Raw genomic sequence first — 20942 nt, forward strand, 5'->3', positions numbered from 1 at the left:
GTTTAAGCATGTCACATGTGTATGACTATAGTGCTCATAAAGTGCCAGGCTTAATCAGCTCCACACAAATACAAGCAAATTGGGTATATATGCACACACTATAAAAATAAAGATTTGCTGGGTAATTTACAAAATAATTTAAAGGTACAGTACCCCCCCATGAGCGAGACACCAAGCAACACGCAAACAGTGGAATTCCAAGGTTCTCTTAGTTAAATTTGGTAGTCAAACCAATAATATTCCTTTCCATTTTAGGGGAAAGTTGTTGGGCTATTCCATTTAAAATCCACACTACCCCTGTGGAAGATCTTGGAAATATCTTCCACAGAGGGAATATGAATTTCAAATGGAATGAGCACAAAGGCAGCTCCATTTGAATTTCATACACCCTCTGAGAAAGATTCAACCTTAATCTTCCCCTGAGGGAGAGTGAGTTTCAAATGGAGGTGCTAATATGCTAATATTTTGAAATTCATACTCCCTCTGTGGAAGATTTTCCAAAATCTTCAACAGGGGTAGTGCGGATTTTGAATGGAACAGCCAAATATGTTACCTTATTCCTAGATCTTTGATAAAATACAACAAAAGCATCTTGACACGTTTGAAAGGTAAGATTTTGCTAAGAGCAGGTTGCTTCATGAGTCAGCATAGTTTCCTGTGCCATTCTCACTATGGACCACAATGGCCTCATCCCAGTCGCATTGTTCAATAACCTCAATTGGACCATCATAGTACAAAATTTGACCTCAAGTTGCAGGGTATGAGTTTTAGTACCCAAATTTATAAAGGTAATTCAATGACTGTACAAATGTATTGGGGTTAAAGAACTGTGCCATGATAGATGAGTATGTTGCAGATCCTAGTGTCTTAGGTTGTCATTCACTCACCTTCTTTATGATTATATCCTTTGGATGTGACTTTAAACTGCAGTATCATTCCTATTATTGAAATCAATGGCCACACGCATAAAATCAACCAACTATACCAACACAAAGTATCTGATTCCTCCAGACGGAATAGGTTGTATATATATCTCACCACACGGAATAGTTCTACAAAGTAGTCCACACTGGTTATGATTGTGGCCCTCCGATAATCGAAGTGGCTACGATGACAAGCTGTTTCTGCCATTTTAAAGTTAATAAACCGCTGATGGCGCCGCATCCAAATGCGATACCAATGGGTATCCATATGATAGTCACTGCGTAAAATTGATTTAGAATTACTAATGTTGCTATGGTTACGAAGAGTCCCATACAAAACCCTGTCATAAAGAGTCCAAAGAAATGCACCAGCATTGTGATAAGGCCACACAGTAGGCCTATACCAAGTGCTATTCCGGCGTTGGCACCAGTCTTGAGGTCGCTTTCTTCCTCACATATAAGAAATATAACAACGGAGGCCAGTATAAAACCGGTGAGAAACATAACAGCCTTGAAACAACGATAACCTGTGCGGGAAAACAAAAGAAAAACATAAATATTAGTCAGTGAATTGTACACGATGGCAAAGTACGTATACAAATTGTCATGAAAAATTGCACCCATTACCCCAGAGGTTCTCAACTGGGCATGGAGGGCCACATTAATTTCAAAGATTTGTGTTTGAGGCCAAATACATCTTGCTTTGCTATGTTTTATACTGTACATTTCAGAGCTGTTCAAGGGCCAACCAAAATTGGCCGGAGGGTTGTCTATTCCAAACACTTGCATTTATTTAGGCACTACACATAACCCCAATCAGAATGTGACTGGTATTGTCAACCTATATACATAGTAACCATAACCAATGAAGGCAATCAATTCCTACAAAAATTTATTTGTGCCTGTGTACAGGTGGGGTGGGTGGTATGCCCGAAGGTGGGGGGGCACTCGATTTTGGTAGTGACAGGGATGTGCAGACAGGAGTCAAAATATAAAAGCTGATACAAAATTTTCATAAAGTCATAAAAATTTGAAAAATTCATAAAAATTTGAAGAAAAATAATGAAAAAAACAGGGTCATTCAGTGAGAGATTATCAGAAATGTTCCCAAAATTTTTGAAAAAAGGGGTCTCCTGGTGACAGGTAAACAAAAAAGGGGGTTAGGGTGAGAGGGAGTTCAGTAAAACAAAAAAGGGGGGCATTGGGTGAAAGGGAGTTGAAAAATGGGGGTCAATGTGGCTGCACATCCCCGTCAACAATTTTTAGAGAGTGCCTGTCTTTGTTTTCTTAATTTCCTCACCTGCATCTAATATGCATAAGAACCAGGTCAGATTATGTGTAAAATGCTGCAAAAGAACAAACCTAAACAAAGGAGTTCTTGCAAATTTTATTTGCTTTCAAAATGGTTCAATTGGCATGAAAAATTAGGGTAAAATGTCAAAACAAAAGGATGAATTGATTACCAAATTACAAGGAACAATGCTTTCCATCAAAATAAAATGGGAGTATGAGGAACTGAAAATAAAATTACCTCCAGTTCAATTGCAGGTCACATATTTAACCCAAATACATTTTATCTGTGCAAACCTACATGTACAGTACACCACACTTTGATCTATTATCAACTATATACCTCTAACTAGAAATGCTGCTCTAGCCATGGCATCCCATCATATGGAACAGCTGTACACCTAGGCAAATGTATACCTAAAATTATAAACACAATCCAGAGGACCGATTGAGGTGCATAATGCACGTCTTCTTCATCTCAAGGTGTCATATCTGATTTTACACCTTCCATATTTAATCACTTACTTTCTTAAAGCTTATTTAAAAATAGGGCAAGTGTGCTCTTCAATTTTGGATGAAATCATGAGCTAGGTTATCCCTTGGAGTGTATTCCTAAAGGTTGGATGAACTGTATGGTGTTTTTATTTCACAAACATTTTACTTTCACATAATTCACTGCCCATTTCAGCTCACAGGCTAAGCTGGAAGTTTTGTTATTTACAGTCACGTTCTGTGTTTTATGTTGGAGATGAGTGATAAGATGAATGAAAAATACTTGCTGTTTTTTCCCTTCTCTAAATCCTGTATATCGCAGAGGCTGCAGTTCAACATAAATAATATCTAATCGCATTGTATGACTATGAACTTTGCAAGATTACGTATTAGATAAATTGAAATTTTCCAAGCCTAGCAGTCAATTTTTACGAGTGAATGCTCCTGTGTTAGGTTTGCGGCACAAAACACACTTCTCATTATTGATCCATAGTTACACACAAGTTGCTCGCCTTAAAAAAACTGGGCCAATCGAAGTGGCTCGTATGATGTTGTACATACGCGATCAAAGAGCAAACAGGAATGGTGGCGATGCTGAATACATGAGTGTAAGCCATGCGCTTCAACAGAAAAACAGAAGTTTTGAAATATTTTGTTAAAGGTGAACCTCATTGAAAATAAAGTTATATATCAATGGAAAGCTTATGATGTCAGGAAGCAGAAAAGAATATTTTTTATTTGCCAAACGTACCAGGCTAGACACAATCTCAATGCAAAGATTTGATATTGGCACCCCCTAAATTACAAAAACGAAATCGTTCAAATTGGGCGCTTTTCGTTGATGACGCCAGCTTCGGGGACACACAGTTACTTCCGGGTTTGATTGTAAACACAATGTCCATGCATTACTGTGGCATGCATCGGGCCAATGTACGAATTCAGTCATTGTCAACTTACTTTACATGAAAAATATCTTCAATAAAATAAGAATAACATGAAGAAAACATCATGATCAAATCAAGAATGAAGTTCCTGAATAAAGGGTGTGGGTAAAAATGGAAAAAGTGCTGGCCGGGGTGATTTGGGATAGGCCAAACCATCCACGATATGCACAGGGAATATTACAGTAAAGCAAGAGCGAAGATTAGCGAAGAACCGGAATGAAAACAGATTGCAAAAATAACTGCTAGTGCTACCAGTTCATATCGTCACACCAAGTTGAGATGAACTTATCACAATGAGAAAATGAAGGAATAGAATAAGGTACATGTACAGGATTTTTTAATTCTTTCTTAGTTTTACAACCGGTCATGTATGATAGGCGAACTCGTAGATACATACGGGCCGGGGCATACGGGATGAACTCAGTCGCCGAGTGTTCGGTATCCGCGACTGTACTGCTTGCAGACAAAATGACCGATTTGATATTCACATTCTGATATTTCCAACTTATTGCTACTTCGTCAGCAAAAATTATTCCAGTAAATGTTCCAAATATCAAGGAACGATTGATCAAATCAGCTAATACACAGTGCTCCCGGAAGATTTAGAAGCGCTAAGCGCTGTTTGGGAATATCCGCCTGCAGACACCAGCTCCTTGCAATTTCTTTAGTATTTCGCTACTACCATCATCCATACAACAATTACATAGATGTTTTTCTTTTTCAGTAGGGCTACACCGATTGTGCTATCATCAAGAACTGTGACAGAAATGACAATATTATAATTTAGATTTCAGAATTCCATCAAATAACGGTCTATAAAGCCTAAATTGTATTTATAAAGTATTTGTTTCTTTCAATTGTGAATTCATGGAAAGAATATTTTCCGCAATGAATGATATCCGATCGGGAATGATCACGGCGCTAGATATGAAAACCTTTTTATGAGCTGGCTTTTTATAATGAAATCTTTTTTGATTACTGCAAGACAATATTTTTAGAAATCAGATATTTTAAAATGAATCAAGAACAGGGAATGTTACTTGATAAGTAAGTATTTAATTTGATGTTTATATTATTTAATATGCCATGACCGGTCACCGATCGCAGCAAGCATTTGCGCATGGAATTGATCACAGCGCTGAAATTCAACTCAATAACCCAATTATACCCAGCCAGTTTCGACTGATTGTGTCCAAAATTTACGGAAAATTTATGTGTTGAAAATAATTCTATTATTTGCAACTTGAATATTCCTCTAATTTCAAGCTTAATTGCGAAAATGCATACAAGCAGACTTGATCAAATCCCGGAGATCAAATCTGCTGCAACACACACACACCGGACCGCAAGTGATACCAGAGGACGAACTGGGCGACTCGCTGTGTTTGCGCATATCCACCTTGGTCGGGTGCCTGCTATTTCTTCAGCAGTAATTTACGCATCGTGTTCGGTAATCCATAAAACATGAATGTTTCACTTTTTCAGTACCGTACACTGATTGTACTATCATTAAAGAATCGTGACACAACCCTTACCAAACATGAATGCCTATTTGGCATTCTGTAGCTATTCGCCAAGCCCTCGAGTGCTAAGGATAGCGGTACTAGGTGGTCACTAGCACTCAGCAGCTAATGAATGCCTATAGAGCTGGTTCACAGGCATTCTGAATGCCTCACAAGAATGCTACCGAATGCCTATTTACTCATTAAGCCCTCATTAAAGCTCAATCTATTAACTTAGGCATTCGTATCTTAGGCATTCCTAGTGGTTCTAGGATTAGGCGGTTTGCTATAGGCACTCAGTGGCATTCGGATAAGTCATAGGCATTCCACTGAAAAAATTTCTAAGTATTAGGCATTCGGTTAAAAATTTGTAAAGTAATAGGCATTCCACTGAAAAATTTCTAAGTATTAGGCATTCGGTTTAAAATTTCTAAGTAATAGGCATTCGGTTAAAAAATTTCTAAGTAATAGGCATTCCATTCAATTAGGCATTCTGCTAATAGCCTTGACTAGCATTCCTTAGTGGTTGACCCATGGGTCAAACAGGTGCATGATGGGAATATATTTCTAACTGCCATTTTGAACTGGTGTGAATGCAGAGATGATGGAATCTTTATCCTTTCATGTTTCCAGCTTTATTATAGGCCGTATTTGTCCACTTTTTACATTTGAGATGTTACATGACAATGCATATTATGTGGACAACATCATACATGTATGTGATCCATGTAGTTATCTTTGTGTGCAATAATATGCCACAATGATGGATGGTGTATATAGGTAAGCTTAAATATGACTAGATGTAATGTAGGCAGTTTCTTGAAATATGAAATGGTCTGGTGCTAGGAAGGAGGAGCTAGTTAGTATATTGGGGCATTATTATTGATAATAATAATAGTGTACATTTATACCACACCCACATACACTAAAAATCACTCATATGGCGCAAGAAGAGCTCAAGCAGAGCAATGAAACCTCAATGAAACCAATTAAACAACAACAAATTATATCATTATGTAGCTATAATTATTTTGTGTACATATTTATAAAACACACTGATCCCAGTGGGCGCACCTAACGTTGAAATCACGTTGAAATATCGATGTCGACTGTTTGAAATCAGGTTGTATTTGCAAATGAACTTCAACCTGATTTCAACCTCCTTAATTTTTGCATTGAAAGTTGGTTGAAATCAGGTTGAAATTTCAATGTTGTATCAATTAACGTTGAAATTTCAACATAAAATCAACTAACCGTTAGGTTGAAATCAGGTTAGGTTGAAACTTCGATGTTGTTTCAACGTTAAAACGTCGAAATCCTAACCTGTGCCCACTGGGATATGTTACTCAATTTATCGATCATTATGAATTTGATGCAATTTAGTGGCTCTTGCTGATGCACATGGCTATATATACTTGCTGATATATTCAAGTTCAATTTGTGCATATTCTTAATCCTTACTCTCCTAGAATTCCTATAGCAACCCCTATAAGATAGGGGTTTAAGTGCTATTTTTGAAGGAAAAAAAATGGGAAATCATATGGAAAAGTATTATCATGAGCCTCATTTGATCTGAAAAAGCATTAGGGAAATAGTCTTTTGTCACTTTTGACTTCATTTATTATGAAGGGAATAGTTTGCACCTCCACAGTTGTTGATAAGAACTGGACAATTATATCGTTCAACCAGAAGAACTTGGAGTCACATCTCCGCTCGACAAAGACAGAGGACAGACGCTGTAGAACTAAAATGCCTCTCGCCTGTCACAATGGATACAAAATGGAGTATATTCTGGGCTTACCATGTGTGATTTTCTGCAGTGCATTCTATTTCTCACTCTCGTAAAATTGCTTAGCCAAAATAGCTATATAATTATATAATGTTTGTTTCGATTGCCTCACCTGTAGGTGGTTGGAATACCTACATGTATATGCGATTGGAATACCTATAGGTGGTTGGAATGCCTATAGGCGGTTGGAATGCTTCCTAGGCGATTGGAAATTTCTTTGGCGGTTGGAGTGCTTCGTAGGCGGTTGGAATGCCACTAAGTGGTTCGAGGCCTAGCTCATTTACATATTTCGCCTCTGAGGAGGGCTTATGAACCACTTAAGATCCGCTTACGAACCACTTATAGCGGTTGAGGGCTAATTAAGTGGTTCGAGTGCTAACCTGTAGGCGGTTGGAATGCTTCTGAGGCGGTTGGTATGCTTCTTAGTGGTTGGAATGCTTCCTAGCGGTTGGAATGCTTCCTAGGCGGTTGGAATGCTTACCAAGCGGTTCGAATGCTTCCTAGGTGGTTTAAATGCTAGGCGGTTTGAATGCCTCCTTGGTGGTTCTAATGCCTCCTTAGTGGTTCGAGTGCTTAGCTCATTTACATATTTCGCCACTGAGGAGGGCTTATGAACCACTTATGAACCACTACAAGCGGTTGAGGGCTAGCAAACAGGCGGTTGAGTGCTAACAACCGCCTATTAACTCAATGTTACAGTATTGGAGGCATTCACCATTTAGGCATTCCTTACTGGTTCTTTACCATTCAATGGAATGCCTAGTGAGTGCTAGGGAATGCTAGTTTTTAGGTAAGGGAAGTGACAATATTTTAATTTTATTCAGATTTCAGAATTCCATCTACCAAGCCTAAATTGTACTTATTTTATAAAAAAAGTATGTTTCTTTCAATCGTGATTGCGTGGAAAGAATGTATTTACCGCAATGCGCTAAATATGAAAACCTTTATGGGCTGGATTTGATGAAATCGGCGGTTTTTTAAATTAATTTTTTGATTACTGCAAGACGATATTTTTAAATATCAGATATTTTCAAATGAATCAAGAATAGGAATGTCACAAACAAGTATGTAATTTCTTTTTCCATCATGTTTATTCAGTCCATGACATGAGCGGTAGCAAGCATTTGCGCATGGAATTGATCCCAGCGCGAAATTCAAACTCAATTACCCAATTATACCCAGCGAGTTATGACTGATTTTGCCAAAACTTTACGGAAAATTTATATGCTGACAATAATTCTATTATTTCTAATATATATAGAAGGAACCAGCAACTTGAAGATTCCTCTAATTTCAAGCTTTATTGTGAAAATCAGACTTGCCGGGCAGCTTGCAAAGTACAGAAGCAAGTCTTGTTTACATGTTTCCGAGTAGGATCACGTGACTCATGAACCCTGAGCTTACGTCCACGAGCATTCTCAAGGTCATAGACGATTGATTTGGGTGCTTTTTGGGCGCCTTAAAAAAGACCAAAAATTCATTCATTTTTTAATTTTTCAGCTTTATTGGCCATCAAAAAAATCGGAAAAAATAATTTTTAGTATCCTGACATCATAAGCTTTCCATTGATATATAACTTTATTTTCAATGAGGTTCACCTTTAAAAATTTCAAGAGCTATCTTAAGAACTATTAAACCAATACTAGGCTTGTTTGTACTCATTTTAATGCATTTGTCATGCTGATTCCAAATATGGTTATGAAAGTTAACATTTCTGAAATTTTTGAATTTTTAGATTTTTGTTGAAACTTGTCGTATGCAGTCGACACCAGCGTGAAGAGAGTTAAAGGGGGGTTACCCTATTGGTTTTGGATATGGATTGTCTTCGTGAATTGCATTCTGGGCAGGCAATGACGAATGCTGACATGCTGTACAATGCCCGGCCCGTATTGAACGGAAAATTTTTTTTTTTCGTACCATAAAAAAAAAAAAGGAAACAAAATATATTTCCCCTTGCAATATGTACATTTCAAATGAATATAAAAAAAAGTTTGGGTAAAATGGAGAGGAAAAAAAACCTTCCGATACCGGGTTTTGAACCGGGTACCTCTCGGGTAAAAACAAACGCGCTGATCAATTGAGCTATTTTGCACACCACGATAACTGAACTTTGTCGTTTTCATAACTATATACGGCGCACCGTCTCCTCAGCAGTTAGTGTGGTTCGCTTTTTTCACAGAATGTATATGACGCGAAACCAAAGTAGCTGTTGCGGAGACTGATATTTCGTTCATAATTCCCTCCCAGAAATCCCAGAAATCCCAAAGTATTTACCATTGTTTACAAACTGGTAACCTGTAAAAACCGCTGTGATTCATGATTTCTCCGGAAATACATCGACTTGGAGCGTCAAATTTCAGGATAGTAATGAGAAAAATAGTATCTATTATGTGATACCAAAACCTCATCAACAATGAAAAAAATCGGGGGATGATGCTGTCGATCGGGTTACGGACCTTTAAGTGATTTGAAGATAGATCCAAATACGGGCTATTCCATTTAAAATCCATATACCCCCTATGGAAAATTTGGTCTTAATCTCCCACACAGGGGAGTGTAGATTTCAAATGGAATCACCTATTCAAGTGAAATTCACACTCCCTGTGCTGTGTGGAAGATTAAAGTCATGCCTTTCATAGAGGGTGTATGGATTTCAACTGGAATAGCCCAAGTTGGCATACACCTGTTGGAATGCACACTTTAATATGTTAATTAGAATTAATTATGATGTATATAAGCCAACTTGGCATATAATTTCCATCAGAGCGAGTGCTGATATTGTAATAATAAAGAGTGGAGTTTAAGCTTGAGAGATCACTTGATGAGTAGCAAGCCAGATTGATGTTGATGGCAGTATTAGCTTAGTGGATTTTAATAACGTTATAAGAGGCTAGAGCTATCTTATCGCTCATGTTGCTGCGCCATTACACTACATGGAATAACATAATAAACTGGGTTATGTGGATTAAAGTAAGTTCTGTATACTTAACTTGGATTAACTTGCACTGGATAATAAATATTGTTTTTCTATGGTTAATTTTAAAATTGCAAGTAAAATAACTTTGTAATAATTGTTAAAATATATTCCCCTTCTTATTTCAAAGTGTGTTGAAAATGCAAGAATATGACTGATATTACATCAATATGGAATTTAAACATGGGAAACTTCTATAAGATGCTAATTTTATCATGATAATTCAGTATGATTATCTTCTGTGGCTGTGGAAAGTTCAGGTAAAGAGTGACCCTAAATGTGTCTCATGTTATCTTCATTAGATACTCTACTATGTATTCTACAAAGGATAAAGCCAGGCCCGTACGCAGGATTTTTTGGGGGGGTGCTGATTTTGAAAAAGTGGACTTTTTTCCAAAGGGGGGGGGGCGATTTTGTGAAAAGTGGACTTTTTTCCCCAAATTTGGACCTTTTTTTTGCAAACAACCGTAAAAAACATGAATTTTTTGCTCGCTACACTCGCAAATTCTTAGATTTTGGGACTTTTTGTATACTTTTGCAAATTTGGGGAGGTGCGGTCGCACCCCCCTGCGTACGGGCCTGGATAAAGCTCATTTTGTACTGCAGAAATCATTTTCGCAAACTATGACCTAGCACACTCATCAGGAATATTCTGATATTAGTATTATTTGTAGGGGAAACAGAACTGATCCTGATAACAACTTCCTAGGAGAAAAAACTCCCTTTGGAGTCCCTGGATAGTGGCTTTTGGGTTTACTCAGGGTGGATCCATTTGAAACAGCTGAATAAACCAATGAGAAGGGAACTGAGCAGGGTAAGGTATCTAACAGTATCCCATCATGCAATGGAACATTGAGCGAAAACTTTGTTGCTTAGGGTTATTTAAACTTTCTTTTCTATAGTTTGATACACATATGTATGCACATTTGTCAAGGAATTTAAGAGTGGAAGGACTCTGCTACATTGTACGTTTCTAGGGCAAAATGCACTAATGCACACATTTTCAATATCCCAATCAACTGAAATTTTAGAAATAGGCCTTTTTCGTGGATATCTGTTGGACCATACCATAAAAAGAGGATGCTAAAATCCCAAAATACCAGTGTTCCAGTTAAATTTAGGTCTCTGATATACCATAGATTTTAAATCTATGGATATACCCAGGCCCAAGTCATGATGGTGTAGGGTGGTTTTCAAAATGTGTATTTTCCCCATTATGTCATGTATGTCATCAAACACAATGAACTGCACATCACATGTTTTTAGGAAGAGTTGAAAAACACTGAGGCAGGCTACTAGCATGAACAATGCATGATGGGAATATAAAAACCAGCTGCTAGAAAACGATTAACATTTTACGAGGAAATCAGTACTTTTAACAAAAAGCACTTTTCATAATATTTTGATAGAGGTAAGACTGCGGGGTGAAAAACATACACTTTATCAAATAGTTTTAGTTTCCTGTGAAAACTAATCAGGAAATAAGACGGTAGATATCCGTCATCTGCCGATGAAGATGCCCAACTGGAGGAAATATAATCAGGGTGACTGACATTTTATCTACGTCACAAGAAATTGTTACAGGTGATCCGGTGGGCCTAAATGTGTCGTTTGTCGCTTAATTGATTTCTTATATACCTCAATATAATAGACAACTAATTTCCTTCAAGTTCTATCATTTCAAAAATACTGACAAAGACTCTCATTCTCAGGAAATGGAATCCAATTTGAGTTAACTTTATTTTTTCTTCACAAACTGGGCTATTCCATTTAAAATCCCCTGTAGAAGATTTAAGAAAAGTCTACCATAGAGGGAGTATGTTTTTCAAATGTATTAGGCTTGGGTTAATTATTTTGAAACCCATACTCCCCTTGTAAATGGCTTTACCTATATCTTCCACAACTGGAGTGAGTATATCAAATGGATGTTACTCAATTGTCTATTCTATTTGAAACACATAATCTAGGGGGAGTGTGCACTTCAAGCAGAACAGCCCAATGTGGCTTTTATCACAAGTTAGTGTACATACATGACATTCGTGTTTCATCGCTTAATATATATTGAATAAACTGGAACACTCTGAATTTCTAGATTAGAGCATATAAAAGTAGGATATTATGAGCTATCATGTTTCACATTTTGTACGATTAAGTGCGATTTCATTTGTACTGATTGGTAGACTATGCTTTGTTATCATTATATTCTAGCGAGACAATCTAACTTCCTGTCATAAATGCATTCACTGCTCCTGAGATTTCTAATGGGCTTCAAATTTCCTTTCTGTTAAATTATTAACGACTCTTTTCAAATTGGCTTGATTTTATCCATCTTATGGGGTACTATTAATTTCTGAATGCTATTAAAAACTTTGCTCAAAACAGGAAACACTAGGTTTCTGTTGTCTATCGTGCTTCCATTGTCTATCATAAAATTATACCCATCTACAGATGATCAATGTTATCATTAAAATCTTTAACTTTCTTATTGAGCTTCGGTCTTGTCAAGATATTATCTTTGTTTTGAGTGTGAGGAATTTTTGTGCACATTTTATTTTAAGACCATCCCATCATCATTTACATGTATCATCCAAAACATCCATCACTTAGCAACATATCATCTCAAGTTACCATGATAATGTTAGATGCAGGAGGGGGAGGACACCACCTGTGTTGCCACTAGCACATTATTTGTTCATTCATTCTATTAATCTATATATCTATTACACCAGTCAGATCACCAGTCATTATGTATCTTCATCATCTTGCCATGCTCATCATCTTCACATAGCGACACAACCTCTCAAGTTACCATGATAATTTTAGATGCAGGAGGGGGAGGGCACCACCCATGTTGTCACTTTCCTCACCCAGCACATTAATTGCTGATATAATTCTATTACACTAGTCCCATCACCAGTCATTATGCATCACTGCACTCTTTATCTTCACACATAGCGATGCATCTTCTCAAGTGACCATGATAATGTTAGATGCGGGAGGGGGAGGGCACCACCCCTGTTGACACTTTCCTCACTGGTATATCAATTGTCATTATGCATGATCTCACCATGCTCACCATCTCCACATAGAAACACATCTTCTCAAGATACCATGATAACAGTTATGCCATGATAATGTTAGATGCAGGAGGAGAGGACACCACCCATGTTTCCACTTCCCTCACTAGCACATTAAATTGTTGATTCATAATATTATCTATTTAACCATCATCAATCATTTTGCATCATCCCAACATGCTCATCATCTTCACATAGGTTACCAAGATATTGATAATATTAGATGCAGGAGGGAGAGGACACCACCCATGCTGCCTCTTTCCTCCCTAGCACATTAAAATGTTGATACATTCTATTATGTCAATCCCATCACCAGTCATTATGCATCATCATCCCACCATGCTCCTCATCTTCACATAGCGACGCATCCTCCTCTAGTCACCCTTGATGACAAGAATGCTTTGTGACCTGACACCGCTGACACGCAGCTTTAGGGTAACAGATAATACTTGTGTGCTAGATGAAGATATAGACTGGATTAAAACACCACTAAATGCGATGGAATTTCTATCCTGACAAGACTACCTATTTTCTCAACTGGAAACTGAACATTTTACCCTATGAGTATTAGCAGCGTGCGCCCTGACTACCAAAAATGGTTATCGCTATTTTGAAATATGAGAAAACTGATATATATCTGGCCTTTGGCAACTGTGGGTTGTGGAGTCTAGTTTGTGGTTTCTCACTAATAATATCACAATCTGATGTTACTGTTTTGATGTAAAATTACATGGTTAAATCTAATCCAGACTACAGGATTGTTAGTATGCATCCTCAAAATAGTTTTGTTTAATTTAATAACCCTAGATAAAAGTGCATCATGGACAGCTCAGAATGTCTAATCATGAGAATGATGTCATCTAAAGGATGTTTTCTTTGTGGGGTGGCCGGACTATGTGAACAAATGATTCTGCATGGTGCACTTGGTTTTGATTATGCATTTGAGTGCATTTATCTGGAAAATTCATAATTGGTGTAGCAACAGTTCAAAGCATTGTAGGGAGGCTGTGTTAAATGAGCAATAAATATGGATAACAGAGATGAGAAACTAGATGAGAGGGAGGCACTGTCGTAGCACGAGGATAAGGATGATACTGATGAGGATGAGGAAAATGAGGATGAGAATGATGAGGATGGTGAGGAGGATGGTAATATGATGGTGATGATGATGATGATGATGATGATAATGAGAATGATGATGATAAGGATGGTAAGGAAGAGGATGGTAAGATGATGATGATGATGATGATGATGATGATGATGATGATGATGATGATGATGATGAGGAGGAGGAGGAGGAGGAGGTGGAGGAGAAGGAGGAGGAGGAGGAGGAGGAGGAGGATGGTGATGATGAGGAAGAGGATGAGGATTAGAATGATGATAAGCATGGTGAGGAGGAGGATGGTAATAGGAGGAGGATGGTAATATGATGATGATGATGATGATAATGATGATGAGGAAGAGGAGAAGGAGGAAGAGGAAGAGAAGGAGGAAGAGGATGAGGTGGAGGAGGAGGTGGTGGAGGAGAAGTAGGAGGACAATGGTGATGAAGATGATGAGGAGGAGGAGAAGGAGACGGAGCAGGAGCAGGTGGAGGAGGAGGAGGATGGTGATGACGAGGAAGAGGATGAGGAAGAGGATGATGATATGAGAAGAATGATGATGATGAGAGGATGATGATGATATATGATAACAAATTTGACAATGATGGTGATGATGATATACAAGTAGAATATTTGATTCACTTGGCATACCTTCTGGTTTGTAGGTCACTCACAACAAAAGACTCTATAATAAATTGTACTTGAATTTATTGAGCTGCCTGCCTACCTCACAAACATCCACCTTGGTCAAATCTATCTATTTGTTTGACCGTGCGCTCCTCTGTTAAACATCCAGATCTATTTCTACAAGCACTATATCTTGTTTCCAATGCAAGTCTATCTAAACAGAGAGCATGCAGCTAAGAGGATGTTTAAAATACTCCTGAGGGTCACCGAGTTCACTGCCATTGCCCACATGTGTAGTGCCTTCTATCACATCATCAAAAAGACATAGGGACTCATCAAACAGCTGCGTAATCCAATTATCCTTCACATTTCTAGGACGTGTGTGTCAGTTCAATCTTATCCTGGGGTTTTCCCATATCAAGTTCTTTGTCTTTCATCAATTTTGTTTTGCAATTTGAATATCGTTTCGTTGTGCGAAAAAATGTCATGCTGATGATGTTTGGAGCACTGTCCTTACATTGAATACAGAGGTTTTAAGTGCAACTACTGTATTTTATTCAAGATTGATTTTGGTAAATTAAAAATATACAAAAAACTATTTTAGTTACAAATCAGAATTCAGTCTTCAACTACTCCACCGAAGTTCTTCACTACAGATAAAATGCTTAGTAATGATATTACGAATCCATAAAAGACCCACAATGAAAGGTTATATTTTATTCTATGTTCTCTGCCTGGGTAGAATCATGAATCACTGGGAAATTTAAGAGTGATAACATTTTGAACAACAAATTTGAATGTAACCCCTGTATTATAGGCCTGATTAAAAGTGATAATAATTCTGTGAGCAGAAAAAAATTGTACAAACTCAAGTTCTTAAATAATTTACGGATGTCTTAAGATTGTGTAACTTCAGATTTTTCTTCAATATGTTCAATGCATTTTCAAAAGGTTTTGCAAGTAGTTATGCAGTAGAGAAAGCTGACCCCTAATATTGGTTTAAAAGGTAAAACCAATTATTTTGAACCTTGACTGCATAAATAAGTATAAATGGGGAGCTGTTATCAGATGATCATTTAAATGCTGCAAGGAACTGCGCAAAGGTTGCCTTGTTGATTACAGTTGATCTCAAAAGCAGTGCAAATAAATTGCTTTTAAGTGTGCTAATACTATCAGGTAAATCCCAATCAAGTCACCAAACATTTATTTCCAGGTTCTAGAGGCATGTGAAGTTATGCTATCATCAAATAACTGACTTATTTTCTGCATTATTGAGGACAGATGGTATGATATAGGCCAGCAGATGATATGTCTGATCTTTTGATCACTACAATATGATCAATAACATGGTATTGCATTCAAAAATAAGCCCCTCAGCATAATGTTAAATGTTACCTATCAATGTGACATAATATTACATTTCCAGCTTTCGGTTTTGCATTTAGAGCGAAGGCATTAACATTGGAAAGTTTAATCAAGATCGCAGTATGTTCAAAAGAGGCACTGAGCTAGGGCAAAGACGATGCTATACATTTTGATTGGAATGCTAGGATTCCAGTTGGTTATGGAGGATATAAAGTTTTCACTCCTCAACATTATGGTATTGTTTGTTTATGTTATAGGGGGCCTAGTATTTTATAGTGTATACAAAGCCAAACAGATTACCTCTGGTACATGGCAATGACCAGAATCAAATACTAACTTGCACATCATAATGCCTTGTGATTAAAAAGTTTATGCATTACCAAAATTGCTTCTTGCTAAGAAATTACATTCTTTTAGTTAAGATCTCACTAAAACATTAAATTCCCTATACCATTTTTCACACTGATGTGACAATGACGTTCAGTGCGCATTTCATTGGACACAGCTTTAAATTGCTAGCATTTGCTCAAAGCGCTGGCATACATGGCACACGCTCTAAGACGTTGCATAGAGGCACACACAAATTGGCTGCCTCAACGCGTTGACATCAATGCTACATCAGGGTGAAAAATGGCAGCACATTTGGAAATCTACTACTCTCCTGATCCCCTTTCAAGAGCAACATAAAGACATGGACGAGTATGTCTCCTGCTGTAGAATTCTGCAGCTATCCAACTCATTGTTTACAAAAGCATAGATCCTACAAGCATGGAACATTTCAAATTAGATGTTTACATTACAAGCCTATGATGATAAAATTACTTCAAACTGGTGGTCTACAAGATATAGTAAGTTGATAATGAAGAGGAGTTGCATGATGGTGGAAGAAGAGAATTAGGAAATGAGAAATATAGTTGAGATAAATTGATACTGACAATGGGGAAGAGGATAGGAGACCTGGACAGAAAGGAGGAGTAATAGGAGAGAGGTGACCCAGAATGATGATGATGATTGATGCTAATCAATGCTGACCATCAGACAGATGCTAAATGATAACAATAACAAACATATAATTGTGGAGGAAAAGAGGAGAGAAGTAGGAGAAAAAAGTGGAAGATGAAGATGTGCAGGAAGAAGTGGAAACTCCATTCATGGTTGGTACTAAACAGACTTTTGGAACTGATGGAAGTATACTGTATCCAAACTATGTGTGATATGTTTGAGATACTAAATTTAGGAAGTACAAGGGGGACTTATTTTTTTTTTTGCTCAAATTTTGGGACTTCGGGCAGAAATATGCCTGTACAGTGCTATGGGGAAAATTTTTGAAAAAGTTGATAATTATGCCTTTTTGTTATGTCAGATTCAGTTTCTATAGACAATTTCACCCTAGAAAATGTTCCTTTAAGTAGGATATCTTTCACTTTAGTTTCCACCATTCTGGCCACCAAACGTAAGTCAAAGCTTGAATGCTGTCATATCAATGAAATTTTGCTTACCGCCCATCTAGCGCCACCTGTAAAGAGAGTAATCATACTTATGAGACCATTTTTGGACCATAATGTACAAAAGGACCAGTGATTACACTGACAAAATTTCATCGATATAGCTCTTTCACTTCTGGGTGATTTCAACATTTTTTGATACCCCCTTGTAAGTCAATGACTATAAATGAACAGTACAAGAGCTGTAACAACAGATCACTTCAAATAATATATATCCCTCTTCCCACAACAATTAGCATCACTTTTTTCTGTTAACCCCCTGAACACTACCTGCCGATCTAACATTGCCTCTGATTGGTCAATTATGTGATATCTTCACTTTAATCACCAATCAGAATGGAGCTTTGCAAATAATTCACCCCAATTTTTTGTGTGGTGAAATTATTCTAACAATGTTGCTGATTGGTCCAATTGATAATCAAAACTTCTTTTTGGCCAATCGGCAGGTAATTTTCATAGGGTTAACAATTTTGTGCAGGTAGGTATACAGTCGAGCAGGATGCAGGATAAGATGAGATGAGCGCTGCTGGCCGGCCGGATGCGAGATGAAAAAAGACACTGTCTGTGACATTTGCAAGAGACTCATCTATGAGCTACATAATTGCTGGTATCCCTACCCAAAGTCGATTACCACACCGCTGAGTGAAATGAGATACCTAAACTATCCCGTTCGGATCATATTGAGGTGTCCATCGCAAGAACGACCCATCTGTGATAGCTGCCAGGTGTCATTGCATACAATGTAGAATGCAGAAATTGTCAAATGTCTAAAGGGGAGCTATTGCAGATAGGACTATTTGCTCTGAACCCTTTACTAGATGTACTCTCTCCATGTCCCTATGGTGTTGCATCATGATCGTACATGTCTACCTATCTTTATTCTACTAATGTTGCATTTAACAGTGTGGACATTGGAGGATGTGGGGAAAAACTAATGTTTTCTCCCCATAGCTAAACAAAGTGCATTCCTCCCTTTCCTCCCTTTAACTTAGGTTAGGAAATGGCACAGCTTTCAGAGTGGAATGGAATATTTAATCTAGCTACCATATGATGCACTCAATTGGCACTCTGACTTTTTTTGTGTATGTAATTTAAAACATGTAGACTAGGCGATGTTCTATAAATATCCACAACATTCTAATTTTGTCTATTGGGTTGGGTGAGTTGTTGTTGGGAGTATAGACCCATAGCCATCAGGTGTGTGGTTAAAAAGTTCATGTGTTTTTTTTAATGTTAAAATGTGGGTGGAATTTCCAATGATGTCAAACCAAAGAGTACCAACTCCACCATGTTTGCATGTTGCTCATGGAGAGCAAAATAGTTTACCTCAGGATTATTGCACTATGTGTCCAGCAAACTTTGATTCAAACTTTGCATTCTGCGTTACTTACCAAAAACATGCGCTAAGCACTGCATGCGCAAACCTTTGTAATGCTCATAATGTGCATAAAGATGTCACTATCCTTCCATTTCGGGTACACTATTTGCCCTCCGTTAGTGACAAAACATAATGGCAAATTTACCATATATGTAACATTGCACATTACACACAATCTTGAGTTGGTACTCTTTGGATCTCATATCTTTGGGATTATTTAAAATTTTTTAAAGGAACATTCATAAGACATCATTTTCTAATGTAAACACATTGAAAATAGCTCTCCAATTGCATGCGGTGGGGTCCACTTTTTACATCATACTGATATAGGAAATTGACATCACTATCATCATCAAGTTTGACTCGTTACACTTTCCCCAATCTAACCTGCATTCTGAAGACTGCTCTTTGAGTTATAAGGTATGAATTCAAAGGCACAAATTGCCCTATGCTGAAGATGTGACTGCCTCCATCATATTGATGTTGCAAACACTAATCAAATGGGTCTGTATGCCTACAGAGTAAAAGGAAAGATGCAAACAAGAAACTTCACCTCTGCATGTTCAGCCATGTTGCACTTTCTCTTTATATTGTGTGCTATTTACTACATGTTGAAGTGGTTGGCTAGACCTGTTTTTGACAAAAATATATAGAACTACATGATACTCTACTCCAAATGGTATGACGTCAGATTCAACGTATACGTATTTCAAAAGAGTTGGTCTGTGGGCTGTAACTTGGAATAGCTTGTTGCTGGGCTGCTGAAATTCTTAACAAGTTCAAAGATCTCTTTAACCCAATATGCTAATCAAGATTGATATTGTTTTGGCAACAATGTTATTCCACTCATTTGAGGATATCTCTCAATAATTTGATGACGAGAGATCCATGAAGATAATAGCCATGATCACACTGGGAGGAAGCTTAGAGGGTCAGAATTCTTGAAGGCTCAGTCAGGAGGTTCACCTGTGTGGGCGCACTTTGAGGTTTGATACTCCAACATGTGCAAGGGAAACTTTTAGGTTCAACCTCAAACTCTATAGATTTTACACCATTTTTCACCCTGATGTGGCAGTGATGTCAGTGCGTTGAGGCAGCTGCTCTGCGCACCCATCTATGCGGCATCTTAATTAAGCGTTTGCATGTGTACGCCGGTGCTTTGAGTGAACACTAGTGATTTGAAACTGTGCTTAGTGAAATGTACATCACTACCACATCAGAGTGACCAATTATCTAGGGGTTTTGTTGAACCCCAAAGCGCACCTGAAAGCGCACTTATAGAAGAAACCTGGGACAGGGTTTGTGCCATGTGGACATGTTTGGGGGTTTCGTTTCAAGATTCACTGTACATCATTCTGCATACTGATAGGTCAATTGCTACTTCTATGTCCCAAATGTATGCAAAGTATGGGCTTCTGCAAGCAAAACCACAACTCTGAGTGGCTAAAATTTAATTTCTACTTTTGGAGGTTCAAACCCCAACAGTTCATTCTTGAAGATATATGGGGATGTTTTGGGGTACCTTTTCAGCGATTTTGGTATATAGGTGCATGGGTTTTCAGTGGAGATTAATGCGCCTCTACTTGGGCGCATTTGGACAAAAGTGCCCCATAAAGCACCCAATTAGGGCAAATTTGGGTGCTTTTTGGGTGTTTGTTGTGAAAACTTGGTACACTGATGGGTGGCAAAATGTTGGTACTTAGAAAGCCAGCATCTGAAAGTCTGCATGGCACATCCACATACAAAAAAATTTGAGGACCCCAACTCCATGCCCATCTGTGCATACTAATATTCAAACTGTGACCTGAGATCAGTCTTGGATGTCAATTAAGTGTTGAACTTCTTCTGATAGGTATTTTTCAAGTGCAATTAATCCTGCTTTTGGTGAGCTGCTCAAGCTACTAAAATATTGAAGACAATTAATATTTAATGCTTGGACTAATTCCCCAACTGGCTGCCTCTCATTCAGTCAG

The 20942-nt window shown here is 37.8% G+C and overlaps 1 protein-coding gene across 1 annotated transcript in view; it reads right to left on the minus strand.

Annotated features, from left to right (window-relative positions):
• Nucleotides 1–20942, minus strand: part of LOC140151095 (transmembrane protein 198-like) — a 108611-nt gene that overhangs the window by 11108 nt on the left and 76561 nt on the right. Inside the window, 2 exon segments of the mRNA XM_072173310.1 lie at nt 888–1085; nt 1088–1450. Coding sequence (XP_072029411.1) covers nt 888–1085; nt 1088–1450 — 561 coding nt within the window.

This window comes from Amphiura filiformis, chromosome 4 (genome assembly GCF_039555335.1).
Source record: "Amphiura filiformis chromosome 4, Afil_fr2py, whole genome shotgun sequence".
Classification (NCBI taxonomy): domain Eukaryota; kingdom Metazoa; phylum Echinodermata; class Ophiuroidea; order Amphilepidida; family Amphiuridae; genus Amphiura; species Amphiura filiformis.